The sequence below is a fragment of the Neopelma chrysocephalum genome, unplaced genomic scaffold, assembly GCF_003984885.1.
Source record: "Neopelma chrysocephalum unplaced genomic scaffold, ASM398488v2 Primary Assembly neopelma1_133, whole genome shotgun sequence".
In the NCBI taxonomy this organism is placed as follows: domain Eukaryota; kingdom Metazoa; phylum Chordata; class Aves; order Passeriformes; family Pipridae; genus Neopelma; species Neopelma chrysocephalum.
This window is the reverse complement of record NW_020897795.1, coordinates 542,316-561,889: the sequence shown is the minus strand read 5'-3', so window position 1 is coordinate 561,889 and position 19,574 is coordinate 542,316. Positions and strand designations below refer to the sequence as shown.

The following is a 19,574-nucleotide window of genomic DNA, read 5'->3' as shown; positions in this document are numbered from 1 at the left end:
ACCACTGCTCAGTAATTTCTGAATGAGTGTCAGACAAAACATGATTAACAAACTCAAGGATCTTCTTAAATAAAACCCACCATGCTACATTGCTGAGATTGCAGTACCTGCAAAAGCAGTCTTTGCAGAGATAAATTTTGGTACATGGGTATCAACCCAGATATCAGGGTAGGCAACGGCACCTGATTTCTAGCTTTATTTTATCTATGTTTCAAAGAAAGGACACCCTGAAGTAGTTTCTTCAGGTGTTCTGAAGATGTTATTCAATCACTGTATAATTTTTCCTAAATTCGTCTTGATGAGTGTCACAACTGGAGTTTTTAAAACCCTTCAACCTCCCTTTGTTATTTATCTCCCTCCCACCCCAACAAGAAAAGGAAAATTATTTCTGCATATGGTCTTTACCATCTCTAGATTGCCTCAACATAACAGCAAAGCCACAGAGACAATCAGCCGGGGAGAATCCCAATTTTGGTTACTTCAACAACTTTCAACAGGGTTCATCTGTCAGAGTGGGGAGAGCTGCTATACCACATCCAACACATCCCACCCAGCCTGCCAGAGCTCCTCTCCCCACTGAGAAGCCCAGGTTCACAGGGGATGATGAAATACAGTTCCATATTTCTTTCACAGCACAATCATCTGAATTTATTTATCCCGGATAAGTTGCCTTCCTGTTTTCCCAGAACATAGTGGATTGTCATGCGCAGGAAGATACAGATGCTGAAGTGCCTTTGTGCACACAATCTTAACTAAACAGGCACATGAAAAATATGTAGGTAAGAGAGGAACCAGCCTGAACAAGCTGGCACACAAAACTAGGAAATGCTAGAAATAAAGGTTGCCCAGCCAAGCTTCATGCAGCCCTCACACACTGCTTATGCAAAACCTGGAGAAAATGTAGCAAAAAAAACCCCAAACCATACGAGCTTCAAGTGTCATCATCTCAGATCCTGGAAGTCTTGCTCCTAGTTTCTGCACTTCTTACTTCTATTCTTATTCCATCCCTTTTTCTACTACTTGCTCCTCTTTTGTATACCTCTACTGCTACTCAACTTGTTTTTCTTGCTTTTCTGCCTCAATACTCCCTCAAAAGTTTACTGATATTTAGACAACAATGCTCTAAATAGTTGATGGTTTTCCTCAAGCTTCAGCTGCTGGGTTAGGTACTTGCTTGAGAAGTTTACGCTTTTTCCCATTTTCATTACGTTTAGAAAAAAAATATTTTTTATCGTGGAAAGGCTGAAAACTTTTGCTGCAACTAAATTTCAAAAGTTTTAAAAATAAGAACCTCAGACATATTTAAGCTATACTTTTTTAAAACCAAATTCAGGACTTCCTTCAGACCTGATCTGGGATTCTTTAGTGATTGGACTTAGCAATGCTACTCATGTCCCTGGCAATTTTACCATTTTTTCTCCTTCTTATCAAGTTGGTGCCTGAGTTTTTAAGAGTGTTTTTAAAGAGTTTTCTTATACGTAGCCCTTCAGGGCTGTCTCCGGGTAGTCCTGAATTGCACTACAGAACAATTTTAGTTTGCTAAATTTCCAGCCTCCACGTGGTGCACGCTTGGAAAATAAATAAGTCTTTGGCGAATGTTGCTATTAAATCATACCACTCTTTTCCAAAGAAGAGGCAAAATGTCTCAAAGACTCTTTTAAAGTTCTATGTCAAGAGAGTCAAAACTACGTTACTTGTTTATCCTAAGAAATGGCAACATCATAGATTTGCTGAGGTTTCATATCTCCTCTTCCCCTCAAAATCTTCTCAAGATCATTTCAGGTCTCTGCATCAGGCATGGCAGACAAAAAAGCTTTAAATTTGAGAAAATTGTGAGCGTTGGACAACTTGATGTAAAGCACGTCCACTAGGATTGCAATGTACATTAGGTAATGATCTGGAAAGTTTAAGTAATATAATTTAATACAAATATTTTATAGGGAAAATTAATTTTTAAAAGCAAATTGGTACAGAAGTGAACCTTCATTTTTTCATAGAGACTAAAATGCTCTGTAATTAAATTTCATTCGGGGATCCCATTGGTTTAACAGCAATTTACATTTTAACTGCATTTTCTAACAGCTCAATACAGCTAAATTTGCAGAACATCACTATTTATAAAATTGCATTGAAACCACAAAATAAGTCTATACAAAGAAATGAAAACTTTGCAAATTCTTTTAGATACTCAACTAAAGAATATTTCTGCAAACAAAGATAGGCATAGCTGGAAAATGAATTTATCAAGCCTTCTGCAAGCTGCAAATGCTGATACACTTGTTAACAGCTAAAGGCTTCCTTAATCAATTAACAGAAAGAGATGATAAAAGGTTACTCTCAGGAAAACACTATGGTAAATTGCAAATTATATACAGAGAAGTAAAACCATGCTCAATACGAGGAAATAAACTTAATTTAAGAAGCAGCAGTAGAATTATTTACTTTTCCACTTTCAATCCACACAGCCAGCCCTTCCATTTGTAATATAAATACTTAAATGTAATTAACATTACTGATAGCTCAGATATACTCACTACTACCTAACACTTTTAGAACTAATTATTCCATATATCAAGCTTAACTTTACCTTAAAAAAGGTGATATGCTTTTTAATAAACTTGTGGAATTGAATAAGCAGGGAAATAATTTTTACAGCTTCTTCAAACAGCTGTTTTATTTCTAAATTTCTATCAAGTTAAAATGTAAAAGCATTTCTTTTTTACATATAAAAAGTGTAGGAAAGATGGAAGAGCAGAAGAACTTCACGTGCCTCAGGAATACAAGTAGGCATCACATAATTCTATTCAGCAGAGCACGTCCCACTCCGTCTTAAAAACAATCAGGGACACTCTGCTAGTCTTGGTTCTCCTATACTGAGGTGCAGATTATATAGATAGATTGTTTTAGGACACCAAGATAATGCTTTGTACTGACTATGGGGGATCTAATTGCAATATCATGTGGGTTCACTCAGTCTGGGGGTTTGAAGTGCTATTTCCCTTCCCTGAAGTTGTTTCCTGGTCTTTGCTTTCCTCCCCATCTCTCTTCCCTTCTTTACAAGGGGCTGTCCATCCGCACTTGCTTCCTCAACAATGATCCAACCCTATTATTTCTCCATTATCCATCTTCTCCTCAGAGCAAATTTGGGATTAGACAAGGAAGCAGGTATTATTCATGCAGCAGTTGTTCAGACAACTGGATTAATCTCTTCCAAGAAAAAGGTGGAGGCTAGACAGACATCCATGGACTGTACCAGGTGAGACTCCTCCTCCTTTTGGGAAACTGTGTTCATATTAAATCCTGCCCCTGAAGAGCTGATATGAATATACACAACTAAATCACCAGCTATAGATGTAAAATATCTGTGACTTTTGCAAACTGAATGGATTGTCTTTTTTTGACCCTTTTCTCTAGTCAGACTCTCCAATGAGATATGGTTTAAACAGTGGTTTAGTTTCACAGCTGCTTGCAACCACTCTGAAATCATCCACTCCTCCTGCCCAGAGAGGCAAATGGCAACAGCTAACACACAAATTCCTTAGCAACCACACTTTGCATCTTCAGAACAAACACTTCTTTGTCTGATTTGCATTACCTGTGCCTATATATTTCTTTGAACTAACCACTAACAGAGCAGCTTCACTTGTTGTATGCACAGCTAAAGACAGCCTCCTACATGGAAAGGTACACTATAATTGCTACAATCTCCCCATAAATTCCTCTGTTTCATTTCCAGGCTGAATTCCGCTTTCCTGTATTATCCCTGACATTCACAGTGACTCCAGTGTTCTCAGAGCTACTGTGGATTTACACAGTAACCCAGAGCAAGTTTCTCTCCTCCATGGCTCCAATGCCATGCACCTTCACAGCGTGCGGCTGAGCTCAATATTCAGATTTGAAACTCTCCCACTGAACGAGGTACTGCTGGGATAACGGTGCTCAACAGACCACAAGGGTTGTCACTTCCCAATAGCTGAAGATATATTGAAATGGTTATGAACAGTGTTTTTAAGACATAATGAGATCACATTACAGAAGGGATGGCCCCTGAAGTAATGGAAAACTTTTTCAACCTCTCAGGTCATAGCTACATTGCTTAATATTTTTCAAGGATAACATATTCCATATGTTTAAAAGTACTACAGACTTCAGCTAATCTCCAATATCTGTCTGTGAGACAGGCAGAAAATATTAACTTCCTTAAGTTGGAACTAACCAAACTAAGATGAGGAAAAGCCTACAGCTATAGAGGAATATAATATGAGAAAGAGAATTAAAATTTGAGACCTCCAGGTGCCAACTTCCTAGCTTCTTCCAAGTTGTATCACCATTTCTGATCATGCTATTATTCTAAACCTTATGCACCAACCTGGCTTGAACTATCTCCCACAAGCAGCAGCTTGAAGTATCACAGAAAGAAAATTAAAAATAATGATTTATCATACCAAAGAACTATTTATAATAAACTAGTCTGATAAACCCCAGTATGTGGCCACTAGAGGACAAAAGAGACACATGAAGTTAAATTATTACACTTTCAAATAAAGACAATCTTTATATATTTCATTACATTTCTATATGGATAGCCTACAAAAATGCTAAATAACATTCTTTTTCTAATAGCAACATTCTAAAGCTTATTTTTGCAGAGGTTATTTAACATTTCCTGATGCTGTGAAAGTCAATTTCTGCAGAAAAAAACCCCAGCAGTTAGAAACTTGGTTATTCCATTTTCCATTGCAGTGAAGATTTGAATCTTACTTTTTCTGAAAGCATCTTTAAAGAATTCTTCAAGCTGTCTGGAGAACGCTGGCTTGCAGAACTAAGCAGCAGGTCTGCATGGCTTGATATAAGAGGTTGTAGATGATTGATGTTGCTGAGAACTTCTTTTGCCTTGGCTGTGTTTTCAGGTGAATAGTAAATACACTGGTATCCAGTACTGTAATAACAGAGAGAGTCACATAATGGTAAAATAATTTCTGCTAATTAATAACAATGCTGAATGTGCTAAAAACCTTACCACTACTTTTACAAAAAACAATGCCAGATATCTGAACTTCGCTTCATTGAATGCTCCTTCCTTTAAAGGGCAAAAACAAATCCTTGCTTGAATAGTAGCATAGAATAGACTGCCCATCACCAAACAATCCAAGTAGTACTGTTCAACCTAAAAATTCCTTTGAGTGACTGACCTGAACATATTTTTATGTGTTTCTTTTAAAAATTGTCATTCTGGAGAAACAAAAGGTTTGACCAAGTCAGATAATACTCACAAAGAGCATAAGGCTCCTTACTTTTCCAACTGAACTCCCTAACACATTATTCACTACCTCAATAGTCTTTCAAAATGAGCCATTAATGTTTAATTCATCAGTGGCCCACACTATGTTTTAGCATCACTGATGTCCGGCAAGTGGTGACCACCAGAGTTATCTCAAATAAGAAACAGGCGTCTAGTCTGCAAGAAAAGACACAGAAATGGGGTGTGGCAGCTAATTACTACAAAACAAATGCATACTGCAAACTTCCTAGTTTCCTTTCAATTGTTCACAAACTACTGCAATTCTTTTGCAGAACTTCTTTTCCTATCCCTCTTCTTCGTCTTTCCCACTCTCTCACACCCCATCACTTACTAATCATGCAATATCCTTTTATACCATTATTCCCTAATACCATTTCATGCACACAACTACTGGATCTTCACTGTAGTATACAGCTCCTCACCTAAACCTTCTGTTCATAATTCTTCCCTTTATAAAGCCCTGCTTCAGTCTTTCAGAGAAACTAACCAAAATCTTTTATAGTTTCATATTAACCTATAATGTCAACACGGGAAAAAATGTAACCAAGCAACTCCTGGCACATCACCAATGCCAAGGCAATGTACATACTAGTACTTTCCAGTCGGTTCTATTTGTATCTCCCTTCTTTCATATTCTGTCCTTTAATCATACATACTTCAGTCTCTTCAACCCTTTCACCGTTGTTTTAATTTCTTTCTTAATTTTCTTAATCGAGACCTGAATTTTGACACTTGTGCAATCCTTTGAACTTCATGCATTGCTTTTCATGACAGATCTCTTCACTTCCCCTTTTCCCCTTTGTGTCTTCTAGTGTCCATTCCAGTTCCTTCTCATTAGTTTTCTACAAATTGGAAATTAAATTTATTTCAATAAAGGACATAATGCAACACAAATTCAGAAGTCCAAATGAAGTCGCTTCCATAAAACTTAAAAGGCTTTAAGCATCTTGGCAGATAAGGATAGATTCAAGCAGTCTTAAAATTAAGCCTCTTGCTTAGATATTTTGCAGAGTTACAGTCCCAAAATCCACAATATCCCATTCTATTTTTCTGTCTTTCACCAATATCTCCATTTTTAGATACAATTCTTTGTAGAGACAGTCAGGGTGAATGGCATCTGAGTCATCAAAACTTTGCCATGATCAGTCATGCTACCAGCCACATCAAAATTACTCCTCAGCTCCAACTCACAGTCCCCTACATAAGTTACTAGACTGTTGAGTGAAGTGGTCAGAATTCTGAGTATTTTAGCAAAATTAATCATATAAACTCTCTTTCCTAATGAACTGGTAAAAAAAAAATAAATCTCTGTCCCTCCAAAAAATGAGGAAATGGCCACAATTCTACCTTTGAGGTGGCAACACTTCCAAAGTCAGATCTACCTCTATGGCAATTCTCAAGCTATCAGACTTAGTAGACAAGGCAGGGACAAGTCTGTGTTAATTGTATTGAAGACACAGTCTTAAAAGTGTTGACACTTCTCTAATTCCCCTTCAGGCTCCTCCCTCCCTTTATCAAACAGCCTTTTTGCAGGCTGAATCTGGCTAATGCTGTTATCAAGCTCGCCATGCACATGCTACCTTCTGGGATTTCCCTCAGCCTTTAATTCCCTGATCATTTCCACGGATCTCCCACAGCTCTAAGCTTTGCTGAATACTGCAGCAGAAAAGCTACAGGCAATGCTGTAAGACAGAGGGAAGAGCAATACTAAATCTGTGGGCAGTTCTCCTCGTAATAAAGTAAATCATAGCTTTTAAATAAAGGAAGCAGGGAAGAGAGAATGACTCTCTCTTCAGAATCAAGTGTATTATCAGACTTCATTATTTGGCTAATTTTAACATTTCCCAAACCCCAGAAACCATAAGACAACTTCAAATATTTAGTTTCTTTCACAATTTCAGGGCAAATTCCTCTTTCCCTCCAAGAAAGTGTGTCAGAAACAACATGTTTGGGAGTATTTGCAGTTTCTAATTGTTGTGTCCCAACATTGTTGAATCTAAAACTAGCTTGAGATTTTTGGAGGCCTTACTGTTCATGGAAAGACATTACTACTTATAATTCAGTGAAGTTTCCTCATCTGTAACTACTTTTAGAGCTTGCTGACACATACAGCTATAGTATATAAGAATTATTACTTAGAAGAGGCAGCTGCCAATAGAACTTATCGGCACATAAAACTTTTCACAGGTGTCCTAAGGCACAAACTAGATGAAACTTTTGCATTAGGGTAAAGGTCACATGGGTAGGTCCAGTGCAGGAACTCAGCAGCATTATGAAAACCTACCTTTGATATGCAAATTACATTATTGCACATGTACCTTTTGAAAAACTCTAAAATAATGTCTTCTGGGTTAAGTTTCAAAGCTTTCACTGAGCATATAAAATCACACTTGATCATTTCCACATATCGGCACCATCACTGACTATGAACACATCACTGCCAGCGGTCATTTCAGTTTTAAAATTGCTTTCAGGACATTGTCATGTAATTTGAATAAATATTACATTGACTACATCTGCAATTTTAATCCTAGATTAAAAAAGTTTTTGCCTGAGAATAGATACTGCAATATGCTAAATGTCTAATTTTTAATGACACTCGGAGTTACTCCACTCCTGCTGGTAACGGTGTAATTTGTGTGACTGAGTTAAATTGTCACCATCTGGGACTGGGTTAAAATCTTTCAACAATGAACATTTGACCTTACATTTTTCACAGTCAAAACCCCAGACATTCACATCAACAATACAGTTAAAACATAGACAGCAAGTACCTCTAATCCCAGATAACTCTGAGCTTATATATATTACTGAAGATACCAGTTCAATGGGTCTGTCCAAACTGGGAAGTTATGATCAAAAATAAATTGCTACATAAAAAAAATTTTAATGATTCACTGTCTCAGTAAATAAAGTTGAACCATATGATCAGAGTCGAGGTTATGAAAACAGGCCTGAGAGAAACCAGAAGTTTAAATTAAATTTTTTTTTTATTTCCTTAAGATTCCCTTGCAAATTTGGAAATGCTAATTTTGAATACTGAGGAAAATGAAATCATATTATTAGTTCTGTCTATGATGTTCAAATCTCTATGAATCCTTATCTCAAGGCAATGGCTAAGGCTGGACACATAGACCTTTTTCTGCTGTTCTTCTATGTCCTCTTCATTCCTAACCGATCCGTGGAGTAACTCTATATCAATGCCTTCAGCTGGTAATGGGACATGAGTTTCAGTGAAAAGAAAGGTCAAGATTGCCTCCAGTCCTTGAGAGACCTAAGCAGGACAGATGCCACAGCAGCACAGGTGAATCTCATACTGAATCTTCCTAGGAAGACTCACTCCAGAAAGGCTGAATGCCTCGGGAAAGCTTTCCACAGGTCTTCAAATTAATTTTAGACTATCTTTACATTGGCGGAAAGCTGCAAGCAGCCTTTAATGTAGGGGAGAATCTTATTCTGGGGAGGTGAGCATGGTTCTTACCAGAAGGAAAAAAGTTATCGTGCCCCACCACAAGCCTGAAGTTAAATGGTGCCTGCCTTTCAGTGGAGCCGTCTCCTGGCAGCCTGCTGAAGAGAGGTTACAAGAAAAAAATGGCAAAGACATGGATCCAGTCTCCTCCTGCCCCTACTGGAGTCCATATAGATGGAAGTTTCTTGTTCTCCAAAACTCACGATCCTAGCCTTGGCAGGAAAAGCTCCCACAAGTCCTTCCCTTCTTTTACAGCCCCAGTCTCCTTTCTTTTATGCCCTCTTAAGGAAATGCTTCAGGCAATTCTGTCCAGAGTGCCCAGCAACTGGAAAATACTGTGATGAGAATTTTATATCTCAATGAATAGCACAAACTTCAGCAGTTTCTCATCTAAACTTTCACGCAACCTTAATACACTGATTTTATGGTCAGGGAAAAAGTGTTCATCTCCATGAAGTCTGATCTGTCTTTCTCACACACATGTATACATCCAAAAAAGGGGAAAGTGAGCAAAGAATAACACCTCTGTGAAAAGTGCTACATGTTTTTTGGTTTTCCTTTGACAGTAGAGATTAGAACAATTAGTGCAAACATAGATCATTATTATTGCAACATTCTGGGATTTCCTATGAAACAATACTACTTCAGGTTCCTCAGAGAATGGAAATGGGTTGAAGGTTATGAAATTTGGGTAATAGGAGCCCAGGAGACTGCAGCATTAATAAAATCTCCGGTAACAGGTATGTTAGTGAAGGAGCACACCTCATATCTTGAAGAACAATCTAGGCCTCATCAAACAGGAAGGATGTTTTTAGATAGTTCAAAACCAAATTAAATTATTATAGCTTCAAAAAAAAAACCCAACAGTATTGTTCCACTTTTAAGCTTGTGCTAATTTAAAACAGGATAACTTTCAAACAGCTTGCTAGAAATTACGTATAAAACCACAGTGAATCACAGCACCTAATACAGCTTGTGGGACACTTCTGTTTTTCTTGATGGTTAGAACTGGAGCATTAAAAAACTTGCAATCATAAGTCTATGTGTTTTGATTAAAAGAAAGATGGTTGAATTAGATTTTAAATAAGAAAAAAAGCCCTTTGTGTATCTTGAAAGTGATTTATGAACACTTCAAGCAGTGAGGCATTTCATGGGTATAACTTACAGAATGTCTGCCTTAAATGTTCCTGCACAACTGAGCTTTAAAAATAATAATTTGCTGTGCCATCTAGACTGTTGAGAAGACAAGCCCTTCCATGTGCTGGAAGGAGAAATAATCTTTACTAGCAGGCCAAAAGAAAGACTGCATCTGAACAACTTGACTGACTTTCTCTTTCAGCTAGAAATAGTAAAAGAAAAAATAAAAAGAACAATCCAATACAGCATAAAGAAAAATATTCTGAATAAACGTATATCCTAAACATGTAATTAATATTCTGCAATGATTTCCCATACCTTAATCATCACATTTTAATTATTTGAAGTGCTATCTTACCTAAACAAAATTTTTAAAAAGCATCAGTTGTTCTTACTGGTCTTATGAAGTTCAATACTAGCTACTGAAGGGACAGATATACTAGTCATGCCTTATAGACATGACTGATGTTTCTAGTGGAAAAGCCTTTTATCTATCTATTTTTTACAGATAAAAACCAGAATGTGAATGGGTTATAAAGCAATGGAACGGGCTTCAGATCACATACCATAGAGTATTATATTTTTCACCTGGAAGAAAAGCTTTTCTTGCTCTTCTTTCAGGTCATATTTTTAGAAATCTGCCTTCTTTTTTTTTCTTTTAATACCACCTGCTTGATGGTAACAAATAAGTGAAGAATTGCAAAAATATAGCCTTTTTTATAGATATTCTTATACAATGCCTTCCTCTCTGTCTGCACAAAAATGTGTATTCTGCATAAAAGAAAACATGCCAGAACTATCTTCAGATGCACATTTTCCACATTATTCTGTTTGATAAACTTTTATAAAAGTTGTCTCAGTCTTGTTTTGATTCAGCAATTGCAAATGCTACCAGATAACAGTTCCTCTTGTCTGTAATTCCACAAGTCTAGGTTTGAGCAAGGAATATTCTGTGATATGCCGACACTGTTGAATATTTCAATAAACTGCTCTAATAACCAGACTAAAGGTCAAAGACATGCAAGGTATTTTGTCATGTCTTGAAAGTACCGGGATCAGCTTGAGAACTAATCTCTTCTCACATCTTCCTCTAGGTTTTCAGCTCACTTAGCCTAGAGGAAATGGCTGCTGAATCTGCACTTTTTTCTGTTCATTCTGTATTCTGACTGATATTTCAAGGTGTCACGTCTTCCTTCAACCAAATAACCAGAAAAGCTGCCCCAGTTGTAAAACAAAAAGTTTAAATTGTAAAAGCTGCCCCTGGAAATGCTGTGTGTCCCCAAAGCACTCTCATGCAGCTAAACAAAAAGGCACATGCAAGATAATGTTGTTGTTGCCACAGTGAAACAAATTTCTCCGTGGTAAGAATGAGAATGGTACTTTTATGTATTTATTTAATGTAGACCACTCCTGAACATTCAAATAAGTGAGATCACATTGAGAGCTTGCTTGCTCCTGTTTTTCAACTCACACAAGTTCTAGTTGAAGGGGAAAAAACACAAACCTGTGAAGTTTTCTCTGAGCTGTCCTCAAAGTTAGTAGGAAAGATGAATTTTGGAGTCTTCCTCCTTTCTATTTTGTGGGAATTCATACACTAAGTGACCGGTTCCTTGGGTCTGGCAAGCAATTAGCTGAAAGTTGCAGTCCTTTTTCAGTGCATTTTCAGTGCTCAAACTTAAGTTTGTTAGAGTGACTCAGGTTTTTTTTTTCGGAAGAGTCTGACAGGATAGTAACATAGCTACCCTAATTATACCATCCTGAAGACAGACTTCTGCTCTTCCAGGGTAACACAGAAATGCAAAGAAAGCTGCACTGTCAGAGAAAAGGTCCGGTATCCTGCCCTTGAAAATCACCAAAATACAGGTGTTTCTGATGGATGCAGCAAAATCTAAGCAGCATGGCAAATGTAAGGTGATGTGTAAGCACTTGAAATAGGTATGAAATGCCTTGATAAAATGTACACAAATCTTTACCCAGTGCTCCCAAACACAATCCTTTTTCAACTTAGATGTCTACATGGTGGATGCAGTGAAGTAACAGTGAATGAAAATGAGAAGAGGCTGTGCTGCACCAAGTATCCTTTGCCATCCTTGCCTTCTGACACTGCACAGGAGCTGAAGAAAGGAGTCTCGCCCATCATCTCCTCTCCCCTGTTATAGGCAACTAAGAAACAAGGGCACTGTCTAGTCAATCCTGTGAGATACTGCAATATGTGTTCTCCCAGGAAGAACTCAAGACAGACTAGTTCTCTTCCCTATATGGCATTTTCCCTTTTTTCTCCAATGACGAGCAATCACAGAGAATATTTTACCTCACAGCTATCCTCCATTTCTGGGAGGATATCTGCCAACATGGATATGCTGCAGAACTGAGCACGTGAGAAACAGTTAATTTTCTGAAAGCCGAACACTGTGAGGACTGGAATTGCAAAGTTCTTTATATCACTTATGACTCCAATTTCTTCTTAATTAACATAATAAAACCTCACTAAACACCATTGTAACTACATTAATAAGATAGTAAAGAAGGAGATAATTTAGAAATTATTTTAGATATTTTCTTCAATGGAAAACATGTACTTCATAGGCCTCCATGTGATGGGGATAAGGCTGCCTATACCAGTCTGCTGACAGCAGAATATTAACACACAATGTTCATTGAAGTGTCTTATGTGATCAATGATATTCATGTTTCATTGGCAAGGTTTGACATCAGACGTGGTCAGGGAAATTTTAGAAGATTTAACAGGGGTTTTATGTTATATAGTGGAAAACCCTCCAAAACAACCCAATAATACAGCTTTAAAGCAAATATATCTGCTGGTTTTGTTTGGTTTTAGTATTGATGCCAACTGCTATTCAACCTAGAAGTCAACATTAGATTTTTATAATTTCCCTTTTAGTTCTTTATGATATTGTACCTATGAAACTTTTTGAGCATTGAATACAATAGAATTCATTTTCTATGGAGCACCATGATGATTTAAATCAGAGTCCTTCCTGCATTCTCTTTCAAATGCTGTGACACTGATTGCATGGGGTTGGCACTGTTAGTTGAAGAACTGAGCAGTCACAACTATGGGTGCTGCCAGTGACAGCTGTGGCTGCTTGAAAATCTTAACAGCCATAGCAACAAACACAAACACATCCAATTCTTAGTTAGCAAAATATGCACCTAACACTTTTGTACATGTTCAGCAGTTAACAAAGCATTTGAGTACCACAATGAAATGAAAACTTTATTTTTGCTTAGTTTTATTTTGGTTTTCTGAAGAATAAGAAAAGTTTCTTACTTATTTCACAGCTGCACTAAAAATATTTTTCCTTAACACATGCCCAGGGCTGTCAGAAGTAAAGATACTACTTTAAGCTACTGTTTCTGTATTGAAAAATTGTCTACAGCTATGTTCCTCTTAGCACAAGAATTGCCAAAGACATACCTCATTTTGAACAGCGTGTTTTCAAGCACTGATATACCTCAAGCTTTCTGAAATATGTGAAGAAAAAACTCGAAATTTTGAATCATAGAATCATTAAGATTGGAAAAGACCTCCAAGTTCATCGAGTCCAACCTTTGCCTGAACACCACCACATCACCAAGTGCTGTTGTTTGGTAAACACTTATAGGGATGTTGACTCCACCACTTCCCTTGGAAGCCCGTTCCAATGCATGATAACCCTTTCCATAAAGAAATTCTTCCTGATGTCCAACCTGAACCTCCCGTGATGCAGCTTAAGGTAATTTCCTTTATTCAAAAAAAGTCTTAACTCTAAAAGCAGGCTGTGCTTCAATTTTGTAGTCTAACAAAGCAGGAAAGATAAAAGAAATATTGGATGAATGCAATGTCCAATTCCACTAGATTTTAAGCTTCCATGTATTCAGGAGGGTAAATTGTTTTGTTATTCAGTGAGCTCGTAACATTTTAATGCAACTTTAATGATATTTTCCTAGCTACTTGAAAGAACACTTACTTTCTTCTTTCTGCCTCAAATTTACTCAGTAGTTTCCGGAGACCACCATTCTTAAATCCTTGGAAATGCGCTGCCGGGGCTCCCACGGTGATGACATCATACAAAGCATCTGGAATGGGAGCAGACAAACACAGAGATTTGAATACGCCTGTCCCCAAGGCATGGCAACACTGTGACATCTACTCTACAAAACATGAGGACAGCAAGCCTACATTATTTCCAAGAAATAATTGATAATCCATGTCTCAAGGAGGCCCAAGAACTAATCAGTCTTTCCATGTAGCCACCTGCACACCCTAGAAAGTTCACCTGATTTATGGCTACATCTAAATTATATGCTGCAGTGTAGAACAATATTCTAGCTCTGCAGTTTACAAAGCTGCCAAGTAAATTGGCCCTTTGTGTATTTCACTTTATTACCCCTTTCATTATTTAACTTGTAGTCATGTTGAGATGCACAGATTCAAGCATTTTAGAATCAAAAGAGATCATTAAAAGGGAATAGTCTGACTCTCTGAATAATAGAAACTACAGATTTACAGCTAATGATTCCTGCATCAAGCTTATGCATCAAGCTTATGTCTCCTGGTTGAGTGAAGGCATCTCGTTTTTAAGGCATCTAATCTTGATTTAAAGACATCAAGTGACAATGAATTCACTGCATTCCCAGAGAAGTCAATCAGACTAGTAAAAATCTCTACCTCTTTTCTAGTTTGGATTTGTTTGGATATAATGCTAATGGACTTCCAGATATAATGCCGTTTAATGCTAAATTGAAAAGCCCTGCTTTATGACAACAACTTACTTTATATAAGTATTTATGAACACAAAGTCAGTTGTTTTCAGCTGAAAAGCTACGAGAATAGGAAATAAAATCATACTACTGAAATTCTTGCTGAGACAACAGTGTTGCTGCTCTCTGTATATACCTGATCTCTTACGACATACAGGACGAACTTTGTGTGTGGATATATGCTTACAGAACTAGAGATGAAACATCTTTTTAAAAGGAGCCTGTGATTGATTGTCAGTGCAGAGATGAAGATTTAATTACATCCCAAACCACAATAATTATTTCTTCAAAGTTTAAATTTACGTTTGCACTAAGCAGTACCTGTTTTGTACCCAAGCTTACTGCAGTTATAAAAATGCAGTTTGGAATGCCTCATTCTTAAAATGTATTTCTAAAGGAACTATTAAAGGATGTTTTTTATTAACTGCTTTATTCATCAAGGAAGCTTGCCATGTAAATTAAAATTTAGTCCTCTCCTAAAATAGAACTTTTCTTGCATTCTGATGATAAATATCCCTAGAAGCAAGAACACTGTACAAATGATTCAGTTAATGAACTATGCTTTACTTCCAGAGCTGACTCTCAGAACATATTTGCTCAAATTGATTTGAACTCTAATGAATTGGTAACTCTTCAATTTCCACTTAAAAGGAGAAGTGACATAATTTCATTAGCCTAAGGTGAGCTTCAAGATTCTTAAATAGCCCATTCTTTCAGGTCTTAATAGAGATTTATCCATAATACATAATCTTGGGCTATTAGAGCTCCATCAGTACTTGACAATAAGTATTCTCTTGCTTAAAACAATAGTTGCTTGAAACCAAAATAAGAGATGAACTCATCAGGTTAACCGAATAATGGGTTCTGAATATGTTTACAAGCAACTGATTAAATTACAGGAAAACATTTAAAAGACTAAAGCCTGCTTCTGGCTCTGTTTTAAAAATAAACAGTGACCCTGCTGATAGTTACTTTGGAGGGGGGATTTACCTCCCCTTCATTCATCCTGTGGCCACTTCTCAGCATGGTCTAAGAGCAGCTGTTTGAGACACAAACACAGCCAGCACAGCTGAGCACCCACCTCATGTAAGTGAACACAGGAGAGTGAGGATGGCAAAGGAGGAGAAAATGTCTCCAGCTCTGGTGATGGGCACAGGGCAATCTCTCTGCCACTTTCAAGAGCACAGTACACTGGAGAGTGCTGCAAGGCTTGGGAGGAACGCCTTGTGATGTGCTCCACTTACACATCAGTGGAGCTCCTTCTGAAGGACATGCAGTGTCAGCACCAGTGCACTGGTACAGAAGTGCTCCAGTAACTCAGAGCCGTCACCCACTGCAAGAGCAACCACTGCTGACACGTCTCTGCACTGAAGATAGAGCTTAAAATGCAGCAGAGAGCCATATGAGTGGTATCATATTGTCAGGAACAGCCCAATCTTCGAATTTGAAGCAAACCTGCTTGCCTTCACAGGAGGCAGTCAGTGTCTCACACTGGCAAGATGCAAAATAAAAATCATTTCACTTCACCAAATTTATTTTAAACAAGCATACAATGTATAAACAGGGACAAAAGCAAAGCTATGCCAATGTATAAATTTAACTCCCGTAGTATGATGAACAGTGCAAAATGTGGTGTTTATCAAATGGATAGGGATACAGTTATCCCATAAGGAAATAGTATTTTTCTCAAAGTTGTTCCTACTGGAAGTTTAAACAGACAGGTACTTTCTATTCCATGTCAGTACCCAATAACGACCCAAATCAAAGTTCATTAAAAGTCAATCTGTTATTAAACGTGTCAAACAAAAAAATATCAAGTATCAATGTGCATATACATGATAGATGGGATTAAAACCTATTCTGCATTGCCAAAATTACGACATCTGACAATGTAAGAGTTCATGAGAGCTTTATGGCTCATCAGCTTGTAGAATGGCCACCTCTGTGAATGTTTACATGCTTTCTTTTTTTATTCTCCCCCTTCCCCTGTCAGTCTCCTGGTTATATTCCAGGTACCATTTGATATATGTCAAGCAAAGCATGAGATGAGAAAGACCAACTTGATGTCAAAGTGCTGCCTACTCCAGACTGATGGGCAATTGCTAAAAACTCTTCAAACTGTACATATCTAACACAAGACACAGTGAACATTAGTTAAACAACAAAGAGAGAGTTTCATAATTTAAACAAAGTTCCAAATTTAGAAGACAATTCTAACTTATCTCTTTCTGTGCCCTTTTAGATTATGGATTAACCATGTGCCCCAAGCAAAGTGGTTTTGGAGGAGAAAGGAGAAAATTCATAAAAAACAAAACTCAAGTACTGTAAAAGTTATGGGTGAATGTCATATTTCTTTCCACATTTTTTTTATTTAGCAAATAACCATACAGTGTCCTGGTCTCAGAGAGGTTTTCTTGAAAAGACATAGTATTAAGGTTCTGGTCACCATTACAAACCTAAAAATGCTTTTGAGTTAACTAATTAACTTCAAAACATTAACTTAAATTAAATTAAAATCTGTGCTGTCACATTATGTCACTATAAATGCCCATGTTGTTAAAATGTTTGGAGGCACTGCTGTTTAGTAAAAGAAATAACAAAATATTGAACCAATAGAGTATCTAACAGATAACTGGAAGTCCCTATGTTCCAACTTGGAAGTGGATGAACACCAGCCTCACACAGTATAATCACTGTTTGTACCTACTATTTTAAAATCTGCTTAAATGCAGAGTGTATTAATAGGGCAAAAACCTTACAGAGTGTAATTTCTGTGTTTGTACAGTGACAGAAAATTTAATAGATCTCAATTTATCAACAAATTATTCACTGTGTTATGATTTGGCCACATGTATGTATCAGTATAATCTTTTATCTGTAAAGGATGCTGCTAAAAATTATATGCAAGCAGCAGCAATGAAATTATCTATTAAAAAGAATCACAGATGACATCACAGAAAATTATTCCCCTTTCCAGGAGGTATTAGAAGTTTGCAGTATTGTCAGCAACATTAGTAGGGATGTCTTCACTGAGCAAATGCTTTTGTGGCGCAGGGTAGCACTGTATAAGAAATGGGATATATTAAGTTTAGAAGTAATACTGTCCTTAATGCAACTCACATCACCTAGGCTGGTGACTACATCCCAGAAATGTCTAGAAGGAAAAGTGTTGTACTGTGCTCTATCACTGTCTCTGGTGGCAAACTGGAGAGGGGGGAAAAAAAGCCATCTTAAAACAAGAGAGTTAAGACTGGCTTTTACATCACACTGACATTATGGATCACAATGAAAAATTAAGCTGATGCCCGAGTAGGATGTGAATCTTACTGAACATTGTGCAGTGTGTCAGGATGAATCATGACAGTATTAGTTCTGCACTGCTACAACAGAATACTTTTAACCATGCATAGGTTACCAATACATTTCAGTGAACACACATTCTGAATTTACTTATTTCCTTGAAGTGTCATGGGAACAAAATGAGCACAACATCCCCAGAATTTATTTTTAGAAAAGAACTTAAAAGAAGTTTGTTAACCACTCCTTAGTTTTGCAAGATCTGCAGTCAGTATCCAAAACTTGTGGCTTCAGAAGATGAGGCAGAGAAATTCCTTGCACAGCTTTAACTTAGGACCTGATTCCTAAATTTCAGCTCAGTCTCAAGGTTTCTGGTCAATCTCAGCACCAGTATGTCTTGGTGCAGGCTTTGGAATTCGTAGCAGAATGGGGAAGATGGGCATGCTGGTCACTTCCTTGACCTTATGATTTATCTACCTACCTTATGATTTACCTATTGTGGTCCTCAGCTGTGGACCTCAACTGAGTACATACTCAGTTGCTCCAGAAATTTTGCAAACAGCAGTCAAAACTGAAAGCTTTGGTTTTAGAAGCAGATGCACAGGCATAAGAGAATGAAATTAAACCCTTCAGGAAACCCAACAGGTTCCACATAGATGCACACACACAAAAAAAACCCCAAACCGAAACAACTAAACTAAAAAAAACCAAACCCACAACAAAACAAACCAACCAAACCAAAAAAAAAAAAGAAACCTAGCTTTATAGAGCCCATTAGACAAAGTGGAAAAACTGTACAGGAGTAGAGACTTTTAAATAATGAATTTGGAGGTTTGATTTTGATTTTATTTAAAAAACAGTCACCAAACAAACACAAACCACAAGCAATAATCTAGTTATACAAGAAAACTTCTGTATCAAGCCATACTCCAAGAATCTTACAAACAAGCTAATACTGTACCAATCTTCACTGACTGGTAAAATGCATGCAACATGAAATGAATCTCAGAATTTTCTTTAAAAGTCACTGTATTTCTTGTGATATTCTTTTCTCCTCAGCATTCTTCCAAATCCATGTAAATCCAAATTGCACACAAATTTATCTCAAAAAAATTAATTTAATACTATTACTTTCCAAGCCTTTCATCTATAGCATCTTTATGCCCCACTTACAGAGTTTAACAAGACTGTTGCCAGTATTCTACCATTAAGGGAAAAATTCAAAATGGCTGAGATTCAACTCTCTAGACAGCACACCTTTCAGTTCTACTGTGGTTTTAAGTTTCACCTGAAAGCATGTCCATCTAATGCTCACCATTGAAACTGGATATATAAAGATATTTACATCCTGAAAAGGGCTAAAATGGAAGCCACACCTCTCAGTCGCAAATTTAACTGTATTTCAAAGCACACTTTGTCATACTTGGAGAATTTCTGTGCAGAATATACTTTACCTTTCAATCGAGGACTATGCACATGCATTCTTTGCAGATGAAGATTTATTGGGATGAATTCTAGTGTTTTTTCTCCTTTGCTACAGCTTGATTTGAAGGAAGAACCTGAAAAAAACCAAAAGTTTAAAGAATCATTATCTTAAACACACAG

General features: G+C 37.1%; 1 protein-coding gene across 5 annotated transcripts in view; it reads right to left on the bottom strand.

Moving 5' to 3' along the window:
• The window catches only part of INPP4B (inositol polyphosphate-4-phosphatase type II B), a 312,873-nt gene that overhangs the window by 71,853 nt on the left and 221,446 nt on the right, over positions 1–19,574 (bottom strand). For all 5 annotated transcript variants that reach the window (XM_027698885.1, XM_027698882.1, XM_027698884.1 and 2 more), the window contains 3 exons: positions 19,424–19,528; positions 13,880–13,988; positions 4,762–4,939 (listed from right to left, as the gene is read on the bottom strand). In XM_027698885.1, coding sequence (XP_027554686.1) covers positions 4,762–4,939; positions 13,880–13,988; positions 19,424–19,528 — 392 coding nt within the window. The remainder of the gene's footprint in view (positions 1–4,761; positions 4,940–13,879; positions 13,989–19,423; positions 19,529–19,574) is intronic.